Genomic DNA, 15,127 nt, shown 5'->3' on the forward strand with positions numbered 1-15,127 from the left:
CGAACAACATCAGGGCCAGAGTGATGCCCAATGTTCTGGTGAGTGTGTCCGCAGCCTCTCTGGTCCAGACTGCCAGGGGCGGTGCTGAATGAAGGTCACAAAAAAGCAGAAAAATGCTGGAAAATCTCAGCGGGTCTGACAGCATCTGTGGAGAGAGAATACAGCCAACATTTCGAGTCTGGATGACCCTTTGTCAGGGCTCTGGCCAAGGGTCATCCAGACTTGAATCGTTGGTTCTATTCCCTCTCCACAGATGCTGCCAGACCCACTGAGATTTTCCAGCATTTTTCTGGTTTTGTTTCAGATTCCAGCATCTGATGAATGAAGGTAACTGGGCTAATTGAAGAAATTGGGTTTGGGCCATCTGGCACAGATTTCATTTAAACCCAGTATGAGTTTGAGATACAAATCTTCCTCAATACCAACCTGAAACATTGGCCAACTTCCCTTCTCCGAACATTACCTCATCTGCTGGCCATCTTGAACTTTTTACAATTTGCTTTCACACTCCTACTGCCGGGTGTCTCTTTTTCACTTTGGAACATCACCAAGGCTGCCCACACCCACCTGCCTATCACCCAACCTCCCGCCTCCCTCATTGACCACTTTAGAACATGAACTTTTCCAGTGCACTCCCATCTTCTCACCCACCCTGTCCCCTCTGTGAGCCTGAGATCCACCAAGTCGCCGCCACCCCTCTCTTAACAAGTCTCCTTTCCCCTATCGGCCCAGTGCCCGCAGATCCGCAATGGCATCCCTGGTTTCAAATCCCTCCGTGGTCTCACCCCTTTCCCTATCTCCGTGATCTCTACAGCCTCCCGAGATATCCACACCGCTCTAATTCCGATCCCCTGGAGTATCCCTGAGTTAAATCACTTCACCGATGGTAGCAGTGCCTCCAGCTGCCTGGGCCCCAAGCTCTGGAATCCCCTCTTTCCGCCCTCCTTTCACCCCTTGACCAAGTTTACAGGTCAGCTGACCCAACACCTCCTCACGTGGTTTGCTGTAACTGTTTTATGACGCTCCTGTGAGTGGCCTCGGGATACTTCACCGCATTAAAAAGGCGCTATACAAATGCAAGTGTTATTTCAGCTAACTTCCCCTGCTGGCCAAGAGAATGAGCAAATGTTTTTCTGCGCTAGATTGGAGGCGAAAGGACAGCCTGCTAACTCATCATCTCGCTAAGGCACCCATCGCCAACAATTCTCTCCGCTCTTGACTCCAGAGCTCCCAAAAGTGAAAGGACCCGACCCCCATCGTTCACCTCCCCGAGGAACTGGGAATAAAGACAAGCTCAAGGGTTAACATTCAGGGAGAATCAGCCCTTTGTGATACAGAGTTTGACGACAGGCCAACTTGTTGCTCTAACGTTCCCTTCATTCTGTGCCTCTGGCTGGAAGTGTAATCAGTCCTGAGGTTTGAGATTTTGATATTAATTCAAGTGCCTTCATGTGGATAATTCTTGTTTGTGAGCTGGCGAGAAATCCACAGTGAACTTAACTCAACTTCAAACTCTATTCTGGGTCACGGGCTCATAAACCATCAAAGAGTGCATTGTAACTCTTCCCAAAGCTCACCCCATCCGTGACTTCTTGAACCCCGGGTGTTAATCTGCTTATCTCATTTCACGTGGGCCATTATCATTAGAGTGGCAAATTTGATGCAAACACTCTCAGTATTTGTTTGCTGGTATCACACAACACTAAGTCCGTGGTCCAAGATATCCTGCACTGTAGGGAAATGCTATTCAAATCCAGCTTCACTGAGTAACGTGTACGTGAATAAACAAGCTGAGAGTTGGCCTTGGAGGCCGAACCAACCAGGACCGTCCACACACTTTATCCCGTCTCTGATAGGTCCACCCGAGCAAATGCTTGCAATCGAGCAACTGTACGCCAACACGGTGGGTTAGCACTGCTGCCTCACAGCGCCGGAGACCCGGGTTCGATTCCCGGCTTGGGTCACTTTGTGTGGAGTTTGCACATTCTCCCCGTGTCTGTGTGGGTTTCCTCCAGGTGCTCCGGTTTCCTCCCACTGTCCAAAGATGTGCGAGTTAGTGGATTGGCCACGCTAAATTGACCCTTAGTGTCAGGGGGACTAGCAGGGTAAATTCCTAGGGTTATGGGGATAGAGTGTGATTGTGGTCGGTGCAGACTAGGTGGGCCGAATGGCCTACTTTTGCACTACAGGGGATCTGTAGGAGAGTTTCCACTGTCACACTGCGAGAGATTGCCCCACTCGGCCTGTGGGAGAATTCCCGGATCATCTGAGGGAAGCCACTCAGCTCACCTAACCCTAGCCCCCTTCTCAGAGAAAATTAAAGCTCCTTCCCACCCCACTAAACACCACCCCACATCTCCTCCCCCAAATCCTGCCCACTACCTTCCATCATACCTTACAACTGGAGGATCAGGTCAGCACTGAAAACCCTTAGTCTGACGGGACACAAGGTTCCAAAGAAAACCCCACTTTGTCAAAACAAAACACAGCCTAGCAGCACTGAGGGGAGGGAAGACTCTGTGGTGTAGATCTGGACTCTTGTGAGAGGGTGCAAACTAAGCTGGTACACTGCAGTCTAACAGTTCTCCCCTTCTCTGTGACTCCAGACCCACAGCAACATGGCTGGCTCTTAAACGTCCCTCTGAAGTGGCTGAGCCAACCAAGGGCAATTAGGGAGTTGGGGGGGGGCAATAAAAACGCTGGCCCACCCAATGACGCCCACATCCCATCGATGAACTTCTAAAACAAAAATCCAAGTCTCAGAAATAAAAATGGGGAGAAGGTCGAAACTCCTCTCCGCAAATGGCGAGCGATGCCAGATCAACTTGAAATGGAGGGTGATAGAGCCACAGGGATGTGGGACAATGGTATGGGTACATCGAGTTCAGTCAATGTTTATTGTCCTTGAGTGGGAGAATAGGCCTGTCCCTCTTCCAGTCTCTCACACCCTCGTACAAAGTTCAGATCTAGCCTGTAACCAGGCTTGGCTCCGTGATCTGGAATCTATTAGATTGCTGTTGACTTCCTGACCTTAACGTCAATCCTCCCAACTAGAACAAGGGGCATTTAAAATCACCAGATATATGCCGGATATATACCGGCTTCCCATCTGCCTAGGTAAACAGCGTAACATTGTCACGTATACTAAGAGAATTGTTAGCAACAGTCTATACGATTCATTCCGTCAGGACGAATCTAATGAAATATACATTGAACTGATTCTGATGTTTAGTGTTGAATAATTTAACATTTATGGACATGGGATGGGTAGGGAGGAGATGAGGAATGTAAAGCGGGTGCAAACAGCTGGATGAAGGGGAAAGAGAGACACACGACATAAATAAAGTATCTACTACGTCTGCTACGGTAGAATTAGCCCGTCACTGACGTGGACGTCACTGTCAGCAATGCCGCGGCAGCGAGGAACCCCCGACTCCTTAAACTCAGTTGGTGTAATCGAGGGATCCAGTCGCAGGTCCCACCACAACGCAGAATTGCAAACCGGGATCCGCCAATAGGCTTAGCCGGCCCCCGGGCCTGCTCCCGAACGCTGCCCTACACTAAACGAGCTACGGGTTTATACAGCTGCCGCGTGGGGTGACAGCAGCTGGCGTGGCGCGCCACTCCTCGCTGGCCGAGGGCATGCCCCTACCTCTCACCTGCTCGAGGGAGAAGAACAGGCTGCCGCAGGAGGAGGAACCGAGGCTGAGGATCCGGAAGGGGAAAAGTTCAAGTCGATCCCAGGGTCTGTTTGGTGGCTTGTCTCGTCGGGCCTGGCAGGTGCAGACATGGTTCCTCCCTGTGTACAGGCCCACTGCCCTTGAATGTCACAGTTATCGTGGCCCTGGTGCCTGTATCTCAAGCCCTGTGTTTCAGTCCTGGGGGGTGGGGTGGGGTGGGGGGAGGGGGAGGTGTGAGGGCGGTGGGGGATGGGGAGGAGAACCACTTCTGCAACGTCCTTGAACCTCGCATGCGCCAACCGTGGTGAGCAGCTACCCACTGGCACTACACTAAAGTCCGGAGTCGTAGCCGAATGCACAGCATGCTAGCCAGTCTCGGTGCAAAGCTCGGGCGTGTTATAGCTTGTGCTTGGTGTTGGTGGCGTGCCGGTAACTCCGGCGCTCCGAGGTGTTCCGTTTGACCCGGATGGTGATGACCGGCTGCTCCTGGTTGAGGGACGGACTGGAGCGGGATTTCGTCAAGCCATTCCCTTCGCTCTCGGCGCTGTCAAACAGGGCGGACTCAAACTTGTCCAGGTCGTCCGTCGCGGCCTTCGCCTTGGCGCGGAGCAGCGAGACGTAGGTGCTGAACCTCATTTTCTATTGGACACAAAGCACAAAGCTTCAGTATGTAGAATCACAGAATCCCTAGGGAGGCCATTCAGCCCATCGAGTCTGCATCCTCCACAACCCCACCAGGGCTCACAGTACGATGGAGCACAGAAGGAGGCCATTCGGCCCACCAGTGGGCACCATGGTTGTTAGCACTGCTGCCCCACAATGTCAGGGACCCCGGTTCGATTCCCGGCTAGGGTTATGTCTGGCTTAGAGAAGATGCTTCCACCTGTTACGCGGCTCCTAAACCAGGGCCATAAATAGAAAATAGTCACGGCCAAATCCAATATTGAACTCAGTTCCTGATCCAGGGAGTGGTGAGAATGTGGGACTCGCTGCCACAGGGAATGGTTGAGTTAAAACAGCATAGATTCATTGAAGGGGCAGCTAGTTAAATGCACGAGGGAGTAAGGGGTAGAATCCCTACAGTGCTGAAGGAGGCCATTTGGCCCGTCAAGTCTGCACCAACCACAATCCCACCCAGGCCCAATTCCTTAACCCTACACATTTATCCTGCTAGTTCCCCTGACACTAGGATCATTTCAGCATGACCAATCAACCTAACCCACACATCCTTGGGCCGTGGGAGGAAACCAGAGGAAACCGACGCAGACACGGGGAGAACGTGCAAACCCCACACAGACCCAAAGCCAGAATTGAACCCAGGTCCCTGGCTCTGTGAGGCAGCAGTGCTAACCACTGTGCCACCATGCCATCCCAACCTGTTAACAGAGCAAGGCTGGAAGGCTCGCAAACGCTGTCATAGATAGAGTGGCCTGTCTCTGCTATAAAGAGATCTAACATTTTGAGGTGCTGAGCGGGGGGATAAAATCTGCATCCAATGTTGTCGAGGTCAGTTTTCTCCCCACAGAAGGGACCCTCATTCATCCAGGTGTTAAGAGGCCCCCGTCACACTCACCAGGAATTCCTTATTCCCTATTGTGTGATTTCAAGAAGAAATTAGATATAGCTCTTGGGCTAAAGGGATATCGGGGGGGGGAATCAGGATGCTGAATTTGATGATCAGCCATGATCATAATGAATGGTGGAGCAGTCTCGAAGGGCTGGGTGGCCTCCTCCTGCTTCTAGTTTCTATGTTTCTACTCAAAGAGGAGCTGGGGGCTGCTGTTGCCCTGAATGAACATTTATTTAACAAACTGCAGCGGCTCACAGAGTGATAGAGCACAGAAGGAGGCCATTCAGCCCGTCAGTGGTTGACTCATTCCGTTGCTGTACGCGGGCTCTTGCCAAGGACAAAATGGCTGCCACATATGCCTCCATAGCAACAGATACTTCCACACAGTCAGTGTTGGGTGAAGCCTCCTGGGATCAGCAGGTTTCTCACGCGTTGGCCTGGTTTCTGCGGTGAAACTGTCCCCGTGCTCACCTCAAATTCCAGGTATTCCTCCTTCTGTCTGTATTCCTCCAGCTCTTTGCCTTTCACTTTCTTGTCGGGAGGGTAGGACTGATGCTCAGTCAGGTCCACCGTCATCGTTTTGAGTCTGGTATCGTGAGCCTTTATCTGTTCCTCCTGCAAAGTTCAGACAGAGAAGTTAATAAAAACCCAAATGGACTTTTAACCCCCCTCTCCCCTCCCCCCCTCCACCCCCCACCCCCCGCCCCACCACCGCCTCGTACCAAGTAACAAACTGATGTGACCCTTGTCCATTCTGCTCAGTCTTCCGATTCCGTCCTACATGCGTTTTGCCCAAAGGCAGGTCAGGAATTGAATTTCCACATTTGGCCTCATTCATAGGATACCTACAGTGCAGAAGGAGGCCATTCAGCCCATCAAACCTGCATTGACAACAATCCCACCCAGGCCCTATCCCCATATATTTACCCGACTCACTCCCCCCTGACATCCCCCTAAAACTAAGCAGCAATTCAGCATGGCCAATCAACCTAACCCGCACATTTTTGAACTGTGGGAGGAGACTAGAGCACCCAGACAACACCCACACAGACACGGGGAGAGCATGCAGACTCCGCACAGTCACTCAAGTCGGAAATCAAACCCTGGTGCCTGGTGCTGTGAGGCAGCAGTGCTAACCCACTGTGCCACCGTGCCGCCCCAAACTACAGGTTATCGATCTTGGGTTGCAGAGTGGTCAGCACTACTGCCTCACAGCTCCAAGTACCCAGGTTCAATTCCCAGCTTGGATCACTGACTGTGTGTGGAGTTTGCACATTCTCCCCATGTCTGTGTGGGTTTCCTCCGGGTGCTCCGGTTTCCTCCCACAGTCTGAAAGGCGTGCTGGTTAGGGTGCACTGGCCATGCTAAAATCCATCTCAGTGTACCCAAACAGGCACTGGAGTGTGACGACTGGGGGGATTTTCTCAGTAACTTCATTGCAGTGTTAATATAAGCCTACTTGTGACACTAATAAATAAACTTTAAATCAACTGAGATTGCTGCCCACTGTCAGTTGATGTACAAATGTGAATGCCTGCTCTACCCTCTTCCAGCCAGCAGAGAGTGCCATTACACTGCCAAAACTAACATGGACATAAGGGAGCTGTGACTCAGTTGTACTCTTGATTGTGGGTTCAAGACCCACTCCAGAGCCTTCAACAAATACTCTTAGGCTGACAGTCCCATGGAGTACTGAGGGAGTGCTGCAGTGTCAGTGGTTTGTCTTTCAGACGTAATGTTAAAACTGAGGCCCAGCCAGCCCCATTGAGTACATGTCAAAGACCCCAGGACACTTTTTTGAAAAACAGCAGGGAAGTCACCCCTGGAGTCTTGGCCCCCTTCTCTCCCTCAGCAACATCACCAAAACAGATCATCTGGTCATTATCACTCTGGGGCTTGTGGCGCTTGGTTGTGGTGTTTCCCACTTTGTTGACCATACTTCACAAGGGTAGCATGGTGGCACAGTGGTTAGCATATCATGTCTCATATCACTAAGGACCTGGGTTCGATTCCCGGCTTGGGTCACTGTCTGTGTGGAGTTTGCACGTTCTCCCAGTGTCTGCATGGGGGTGCTCCCACAGTCTGAAAGAGATGCTGGTTAGGTGCATTGGCCATACTAAATTCTCCCTCAGTGTACCCAAACAGGCGCCTGAATGAGGCAACCATGGGATTTTCACAGTAACTTCACTACAGCATTAATATAAGCCTACTACTGACTAATAAATAAACTTTAACAATGGCTTTAAGAGCAGCTCAGGACATCCTGAAATTGTGAAGGGTGCTCCCAAGAAGGAATATGTTTGATTAGTTGAAGGTGGGTCTCATGCTGGTCCACACTGAGCCCATTATTTTACCAGTTGAGTCACTGAGAGAGCGTTATAATGAGTACCCATGGATTGAGCCAATGTCCATTTTACCATGTCTGCCAGCTGCCTTCACCTACCTCAGCCAATGGCTGTCCATCACGTAACAGCATTGGTACAGGCCTCAAATTACAATTCTGTGGAACTGGGGCAAACTACTGTAATAAATCGAGGGCAACTCGATGAGGCTTCAGAACAGAAAGGTTTCACTGCCAATGCTTATTTATTTAGTGATTTATTTAGAATTCCAGAAGGCCATTGACAAGGTGCCGCACAGGAGACTGTTCAGAGCCCATGGTGTTAAGGGTAAGATCCTGGCATGGATAGAGGATTGGCTGACTGGCAGAAGGCAGAGAGTGGGGATAAAGAGGTCTTTTTCAGGATGGTAGCTGGTGATTAGTGGTGTACCTCAGGGGTCGGTGCTGGGACCACAACTTTTCACAATATACGTTAACGAATTGGAGGGAGGAACTGTTGTTAAGCTTGCAGATTGCACAAAGGAAAAGCAGAGGAACAGGTAGTATTGAGGAAGCGGGGGGGGCTGCAGAAGGACTTGGACAGGTTAGGAGAGCGGGCAAAGAAGTGGCAGATGGAATACAATGTGGAAAAGTGTGAGGTTATGCACTTTGGAAGGAGGAATAGAGGCAGAGACTATTTTCTAAATGGGGGAATGCTAAGGGAATCAGAAACAGAAAGGGACTTGGGAGTCCGTTTTCAAGATTCTCTTAAGGTTAACATGCAGGTTCAGTCGGCAGTTAGAAAGGCAAATGCAATGTTAGCATTCATATCGAGAGGGTTAGAATACAAGAGCAGGGATGTACTTCTGAGGCCGTATAAGGCTCTGGTCAAACCCCATTTGGAGTACTGTGGGCAGTTTTGGGCTCCATGCCTAAGGAAGGATGTGCCGGCCTTGGAAAGGGTCCGGAGGAGGTTCACAAGAATGGTCCCTGGAATGAAGAGCTTGTCATATGAGGAACGGTTGAGGACTCTGGGTCTGTACTTGTTGGAGTTTACAAGGATGAGGAGGGATCTTATTGAAACTTACAGGATACTGTGAGGCCTGGATAGAGTGGACCTGGAGAGGATGTTTCCACTAGCTGGAAAAACTAGAACCAAAGGGCATAACCTCAGGCTAAAGGGACAATCCTTTAGAACGGAGATGAGGAGGAATTTCTTCAACCAGAGAGTGGTGAATCTGTGGAACTCTTTGCCACAGAAGGCTCATTGAGTGTCTCTAAGACAGAGATAGATGGGTTCTTGATCAATAAGGGGACCAGAGTTTATGGGGAAAGGGCAGGAGAATGGGGATGAGAAAAATATCAGGCATGATTGAATGATGGAGCAGACTCGATGGGCCGAGTGACCTAATTCTGCTCCTATATCTTATGGTCTTATAATGCAATGATTAACTACATGTACAATAGGGCCCGATTGAATAACTGTGCAATGGTACACTACTCCCTGGCCCCACCTGTTAATCCTTTCCAACCCGGGAAATGTACCTTCGTACTCAATTGGTTCAGCTTTCTGCCTCAGGATTGCATAGGGCCTGGCCCAACCACATGACCCTCAAGGAACGCCCCCTTTAAGGGGCCACGCTACCACTCCCACACCATTTGACTACCAACTTTCTCTTTATTCTTTCATTAGATTTGGGTTGTCCACAAGACCAGTATTTGTTGCCCATCCCTAACTGCCCTTGAACTGAGTGGCCTTTCCAGAGGGTAATTAAGAGCCAACTGTGGGTCTGGAGTCACATGTAGGCCAGACCAAGTAAGGGCAGCAGATTTCCTTTCTTAAAGGACGTTAGCGAACCAGATGGGTTTTACAACAATCAATGATTGTTTCATAGTCATCAGTGCTGAAACTAACTTTCAATCCCAAACAAAATAATTGAATTTAAATTCCACCAGCTGTCGCGGTGGGATTTGAACCTGTGTGGCCTGCGGCATTTAGCCTGGGCCTCTGGATTACTACCACAGTGACGGTACCACCATCTCCCCTTACATTGACCTTTAGTTTCAATCCCTTGTAACAGAGGTATTTGCAGTTGTGGCAATATTACACATCCTTCATCACGGGTTGTAACGAGGCACAGATCACTCACCAGAGACAGCCTGGTCAGTGTGGTGGGCAGCAGGGGCCGGCTGAACTTCTTCTGGGAGCCGATGGCTGCCGGGAAAGGGGGTGCCGAGAACATGGCCGACACCAGGTTTATCCGGGTGATCCAGGATTGCATCAGCTCTGCGTTCCTGATGGGAAAGAAACCGGACAGACGGGTGAGGAACAGGCAGCAAAATCCGGGACCGTCAGAGGAAAACTGTGAGGCAGATCGATCCTAACCCTATTAGATTACCATGGCGTCAGTGTGAGGTGACAGGGTGTCCAAGGTGCAATGGAAAACATGAATGAGTTCCCTGTGTGTGGATTTCACTACAAATAGCAAAGAGATTGATGCCCAACACCTGTATCTACAACCTGGCTCATTTACCAGCTCCCCATCTCTCACAAAAATCATTCACTCCTTCTTTCAAAGAAAAGAGGAAGAATTATAGAATATTTGAGCACAGGAGTAGGCCATTCAGCCCATCATTTTTGTTCTTTCACCACAGTACACGTCTACTTTAATCCCACTCCTCTGTCTCTGGTCTAATCCCTGGATGAGGTGTCCCAGCACATTAGTACAGGAAGGAGCAGGGAAGAAATGATCACTGAGGCCAATTTTAACACACCAATATACCTGATCACCAATTTCTGCCCAACTATCATCCAGCTCACTCGCATGTTTCCATACAGCATGAGCCCCGTATCTAATAAACACCACCCTCTTCAGATACCACACCCATGGTGACCATGGACCGCTCCACGATTATGCAAAGCACTACACAGGTTTGCCGTTGCTTTCTGCACTGTGGCTAACTAGGAAACTCTCCCACTCTTTACCAGCCTGCCATCAGGTGCATTGGAAAGACTGACAGGCTGATAACCTGTTTGACCATGTTATGATCCCACCTCACCACCAAGTCCTGAAGTGGGAATTGAACCCAAAGCTTCTGAGCCAGAGGTGGCGACTCTGCACCGCAAGACCACCCGCCATCGAAATATAGAAACACAGAAGACAGGAGCAAGAGGAGGCCATTCAGCCCTTTGAGTCTGCTCCACCATTTATCATGATCATGGCTGATCATCCAACTCAATAGCCTAATCCTGCTTTCTCCCCATAACTTTTAATTCCATTCACCCCAAGCACTATATCCAGCCGCCTCTTAAATATATTCAATGTTTTGACATCAACTACTTCCTGTGGTAATGAATTCCACAGGCTCACCACTCTTTGGGTGAAGAAATGTCTCCTCACTCCATCCTAAATGGTCTGCCCCGAATCCTCAGACTGTGACCCCCTGGTTCTGGACTCCCCCCACCATCGGGAACATCCTCCCTGCATCTACCCTGTCTAGTCCTTTTAGAATTTTACAAGTCTCTTTGACACCTCCCCTCATTCGTCTGAACTCCAAATATCCACTGCCCTCTGCATAAAATATTTCAGCCGAAGCTGTCCATCCACCATCAGGTTTGTGAGTTTCCATCCGTGTCTGTGTTTCCCGGGGATTGGGATTTATGCCAAGTTATTTACCCACGTTACATACGGCCCTTAGGATCTTTGATTCGCTCTCCCCAAGCCTCCCTTTGCATTGCCGCTTCTCAGAAGTCTCTGATGGAGATTAATTTAGTTTCTATTTTTCAATTATTTGTGTCTTTTTTTCCTTAACTGGCCCTCTTTGATGTCAACTTCAACGGAGATTGAAACCAAAAGGACGAGGTTTATCTTTCGATCAGACATGGAGTGATTGATTTGTACCCTACCCCTTTAGCGCAGCCTGTGTGTGGTGCCAGGGATTTACTCGGTATTATAAAGACCAGTCACTCACGGCGCCTGGAGCAGAAATATTCTCCAATCAGCCGTCTTTAGGTAGAAGACGTTGGGCTTCTTGCTGTAGTCGCTCGCTCGCACAGCCAGGGAGTGGTGGATGCTGATGGCGTTCTTCAGGTCTTCCTCTGACAGCTGCTTGTCAGACTTGTACTCATCCTGTTACAAACAAAAGAGCGAGGAATTAATCAGCATGTCCTTCAGACCTCAGAATCTACAAAGAAAATCGCAACGTTCTCCTGGTAACCATCTCCTCACGCTCTCTACCCGCTTCCGCCTCACAACCAATACCATAAAAGAATGATCTGCTGGGCAATTTGTTGATGTGATTGGCTCATGTCTGCATTTCAAAATGTTTGACTAGTTGCAGATATTTTTTGAGTGTACAGCTCGGGAAATGCTTGTTAAAAACCAGAAGCCGAGGAAGTGAAGGTACAATAAGCTTGGGGCAGGGTCTTTTAATCCTCGTTCCCTTAGAAAGGAGGTAGACGTGTGAGTATTGGGCAAAGACACAATCGATTGCTGCCTGTCGCCATCTTCACTGGGTCTTTGGTTCTTCCAGAGGTGGCCAGTACGCTTGCCTGCGGAAACATCCTCTCCATGTCCACTCTATCCAGGCCTCACAGCGTCCTGTAAGTTTCAATAAGATCCCCCCTCATCCTTCTAAACTCCAACGAGTCCTCAACTGTTCCTCATATGACAAGCTTTTCATTCCAGGGTTTATTCTTGTCAACCTCCTCTGGACTCTTTCCAAAGCCAACACAACCTTCCTTAGATATGGGGCCAAAAACTGCTCACAATACTCCAAATGGGGTCTGACCAGAACCTTATACAGCCTCAGAAGTACATCCCAATTCTTATATTCTAGCCCTCTTGATATGAATGCTAACATTGCATTTGCCTTCCTAACTGCTGAGTGAACTTGTATGTTAGCCTGAAGAGAATCTTGAACAATGATTCCCAAGTCCTTTTGTGTTTCTGATTTCCTAAGCACTTCCCCATTTAGAAAATAGTCTCTGCCTTCATTCCTCCTTCCAAACCCCACACTTTGAGAATGGTTAAGCTGATGAACTGAGACAGGGGTAGAGTCTGTCCACGTCACAGAGGTGGAGACATTCAGGTTTCATGTGGGCGTGGGGTCAAAAACTCAGCTTGGCGTCAAATATGACACCAGGGTTCTGAACAGTTAGAGCCGCCATCAGGAACCAAACTGGAGAAATCTATAAAAAGTCACTGAGTGTTGTGATAAATTCCTCCATTCAACCAAAATACCCGACGCAAAAATCAAACCTTTTGTAAGTAGAGGATCATTCCTTTTAACACAGCGTAGAAGGTCTTCCAGCCTCGCCTCCCTCGGGGAGCTGTGGGGAAAGATATCAACAGAGTGACGCACTGTTCATCACAGAGTCTTTAAGCGACAGGAACCTTCAATGGCTGAGCCGACAATCATCCAGGAATTGGGCCAAGTTTAGCAACAACTGGGGAACTCGTGTCTGAGAATAAAGATAGCTGGCCTACCTGTAGCTTTCCCATTCTTTAAGTGACGTGCACCCTCCACACACTGCGAGGGTGTGGTCCACCTTGGCTCTGGGGGAACCGCGGGCAGGGCGTGGCGTGTGGTGCGCAGCTGCTGTGACCTTACAGACCGACGGAGTTGGAAAACCACTTCCACTTCCCAGGATTTACTCCCTACTGTCTACTCAGTTTGACTTGCTCAGAATCAACTCGGAACCAACCCAACTGCTGCGCCCGGATTGGTGGAGTTCATAGAGTCAAAGAGGTTTACAGCATGGAAACAGGCCCTTCAGCCCAACTCGTCCATGCCATCCAGTTTTTAATCACTAAGCTAGTCCCAATTGCCCACATTTACCCCATATCCCTCTATACCCATCTTACCCATGTAACTGCCTAAATGCTTTTTAAAAGACAAAATTGTACCCGCCTCTACTACTACCTCTGGCAGCTCATTCCAGACACTCACCACCCTCTGTGTGAAAAAATTGCCCCTCTAGACCCTTTTGTATCTCTCCCCTCTCACCTTAAACCTATGCCCTCTAGTTTTAGACTCCCCTACCTTTGGGAAAAGATATTGACTATCTAGCTGAACTATGCTCCTCATTATTTATAGACCTCAATAAAATCAGCCCTTAGCCTCCTACACTCCAAAGAAAAAAGTCCCAGTCTATCCAGTCTCTCCTTGTAACTCAAACCATCAAGTTCCAGTAGCATTCTAGTAAATCTTTTCTGCTCACTTTCTAGTTTAACAATACCCTTTCTCATAACAGCTTGATAACAATAATGCGCAGGGGGGCTGCTGGAATTAATGGCATAGAGATGGGAAGAGATGCCAGTGCAAGAAACTCCCTGGTGTACAAAATATATTCCTTCCCTCAAGGACACTGGGTGGCGAGGTGGCACAGTGCTTAGCACTGCTGTCTCACAGTGCCAGGGACCCGGGTTCGATTCCCGGCTTGGGTCACCTTCTGTGTGGAGTTTGAATTTTTCCCCTGTGTCCACGTGGGTTTCCTCCGGGTGCTCTGGTTTCCTCCCACACTCCAAAGATGTGCGGGTTAGGTTGACTGGCCATGCTAAATTGTCTTAGTGTCAGGGGGATTAGCAGGGTAAATATGTAAGGTCACAGGGATGGGGCCTGGGTGGGATTGTGGTCGGTGCAGACTCGATGGGCCGAACGGCCTCCTTCTGCACTGTAGGGATTCTATGATTCCGTGACCTTAGTGAGTCAGATGGGTTTTTAATGATAAATTAATGAGAATAGCTTTTAGTTCCAGATTTTATTAATTGAGTTTAAATTCCACCAGCTGCCATGGTAGGATTTGAACCTGTGAGGCCAGGACATCATCACTAGCCTAGTGACATTCACCTAACACTCTAAAGAACCTTCTACTCCTTTCTCCCTCATGTATTTATCTAGATTCCCCTTTAATGCATCTCTGCTTTTCACCTCAACCACTCTGTGCGCACAGAGTTCCACATTCTCCCTTCTCGCTGGGAACAAAGACATTTCTCCTGAATTCCTTACCTGGATTTATTCATGGCTACGTCATATTTGTCCCCTGTGGTATTGCTCTTCCCACAAGTCCAAACACCTGCACATCATCCAACGCATCAAACCCGTTAAGAACTCAGATCACTAATTATCTAACTTTCAATCTGAACCTCCAGCAGAGAGACATAATCCCAAGCAATAAACTTGGAAAGTTAGTGTGAATCATCGGGATATTCATAGAATTATAGAATCCCTACAGTGCAGAAGGAGGCCATTTGGCCCATCAAGGCTGCACTGACTCTCTGACAAAATATCGTACTAAGGTCTGTTCCCTCTCCCTGTCCCTGCAACCCCACACAATTACCATGGTCAATCCACCAAACCTGCACATTTCACAACACTAAGGGACAATTTACCATGGCCGATCCCCATAACCTGAACATCTTTAGACACTAAGGGACAATTTAGCATGCCAATCCACCTAATCTGCATATCTTTAGACACTAAGGGAAAACATAGCGAGGCCAATCCATCTAATCTGCACATCTCTGGAGTGTGGGAGAAAACCGGAGTGCCCGG

At 49.0% G+C, this 15,127-nt stretch overlaps 1 protein-coding gene across 9 annotated transcripts in view; it reads right to left on the minus strand.

Moving 5' to 3' along the window:
* Nucleotides 1-244: 244 nt before the first annotated feature.
* Nucleotides 245-15,127, minus strand: part of LOC145360525 (PH and SEC7 domain-containing protein 1-like) — a 184,143-nt gene continuing 169,260 nt past the window's right edge. For all 9 annotated transcript variants that reach the window (XM_080215789.1, XM_080215788.1, XM_080215782.1 and 6 more), the window contains 5 exons: nt 12,832-12,902; nt 11,543-11,700; nt 9,721-9,865; nt 5,722-5,865; nt 245-4,319 (listed from right to left, as the gene is read on the minus strand). In XM_080215789.1, coding sequence (XP_080071915.1) covers nt 4,077-4,319; nt 5,722-5,865; nt 9,721-9,865; nt 11,543-11,700; nt 12,832-12,902 — 761 coding nt within the window. In that variant the 3' untranslated portion in view covers nt 245-4,076. The remainder of the gene's footprint in view (nt 4,320-5,721; nt 5,866-9,720; nt 9,866-11,542; nt 11,701-12,831; nt 12,903-15,127) is intronic.

This window comes from Carcharhinus amblyrhynchos, chromosome 31, assembly GCF_965287045.1.
Source record: "Carcharhinus amblyrhynchos chromosome 31, sCarAmb.v2.hapA, whole genome shotgun sequence".
In the NCBI taxonomy this organism is placed as follows: domain Eukaryota; kingdom Metazoa; phylum Chordata; class Chondrichthyes; order Carcharhiniformes; family Carcharhinidae; genus Carcharhinus; species Carcharhinus amblyrhynchos.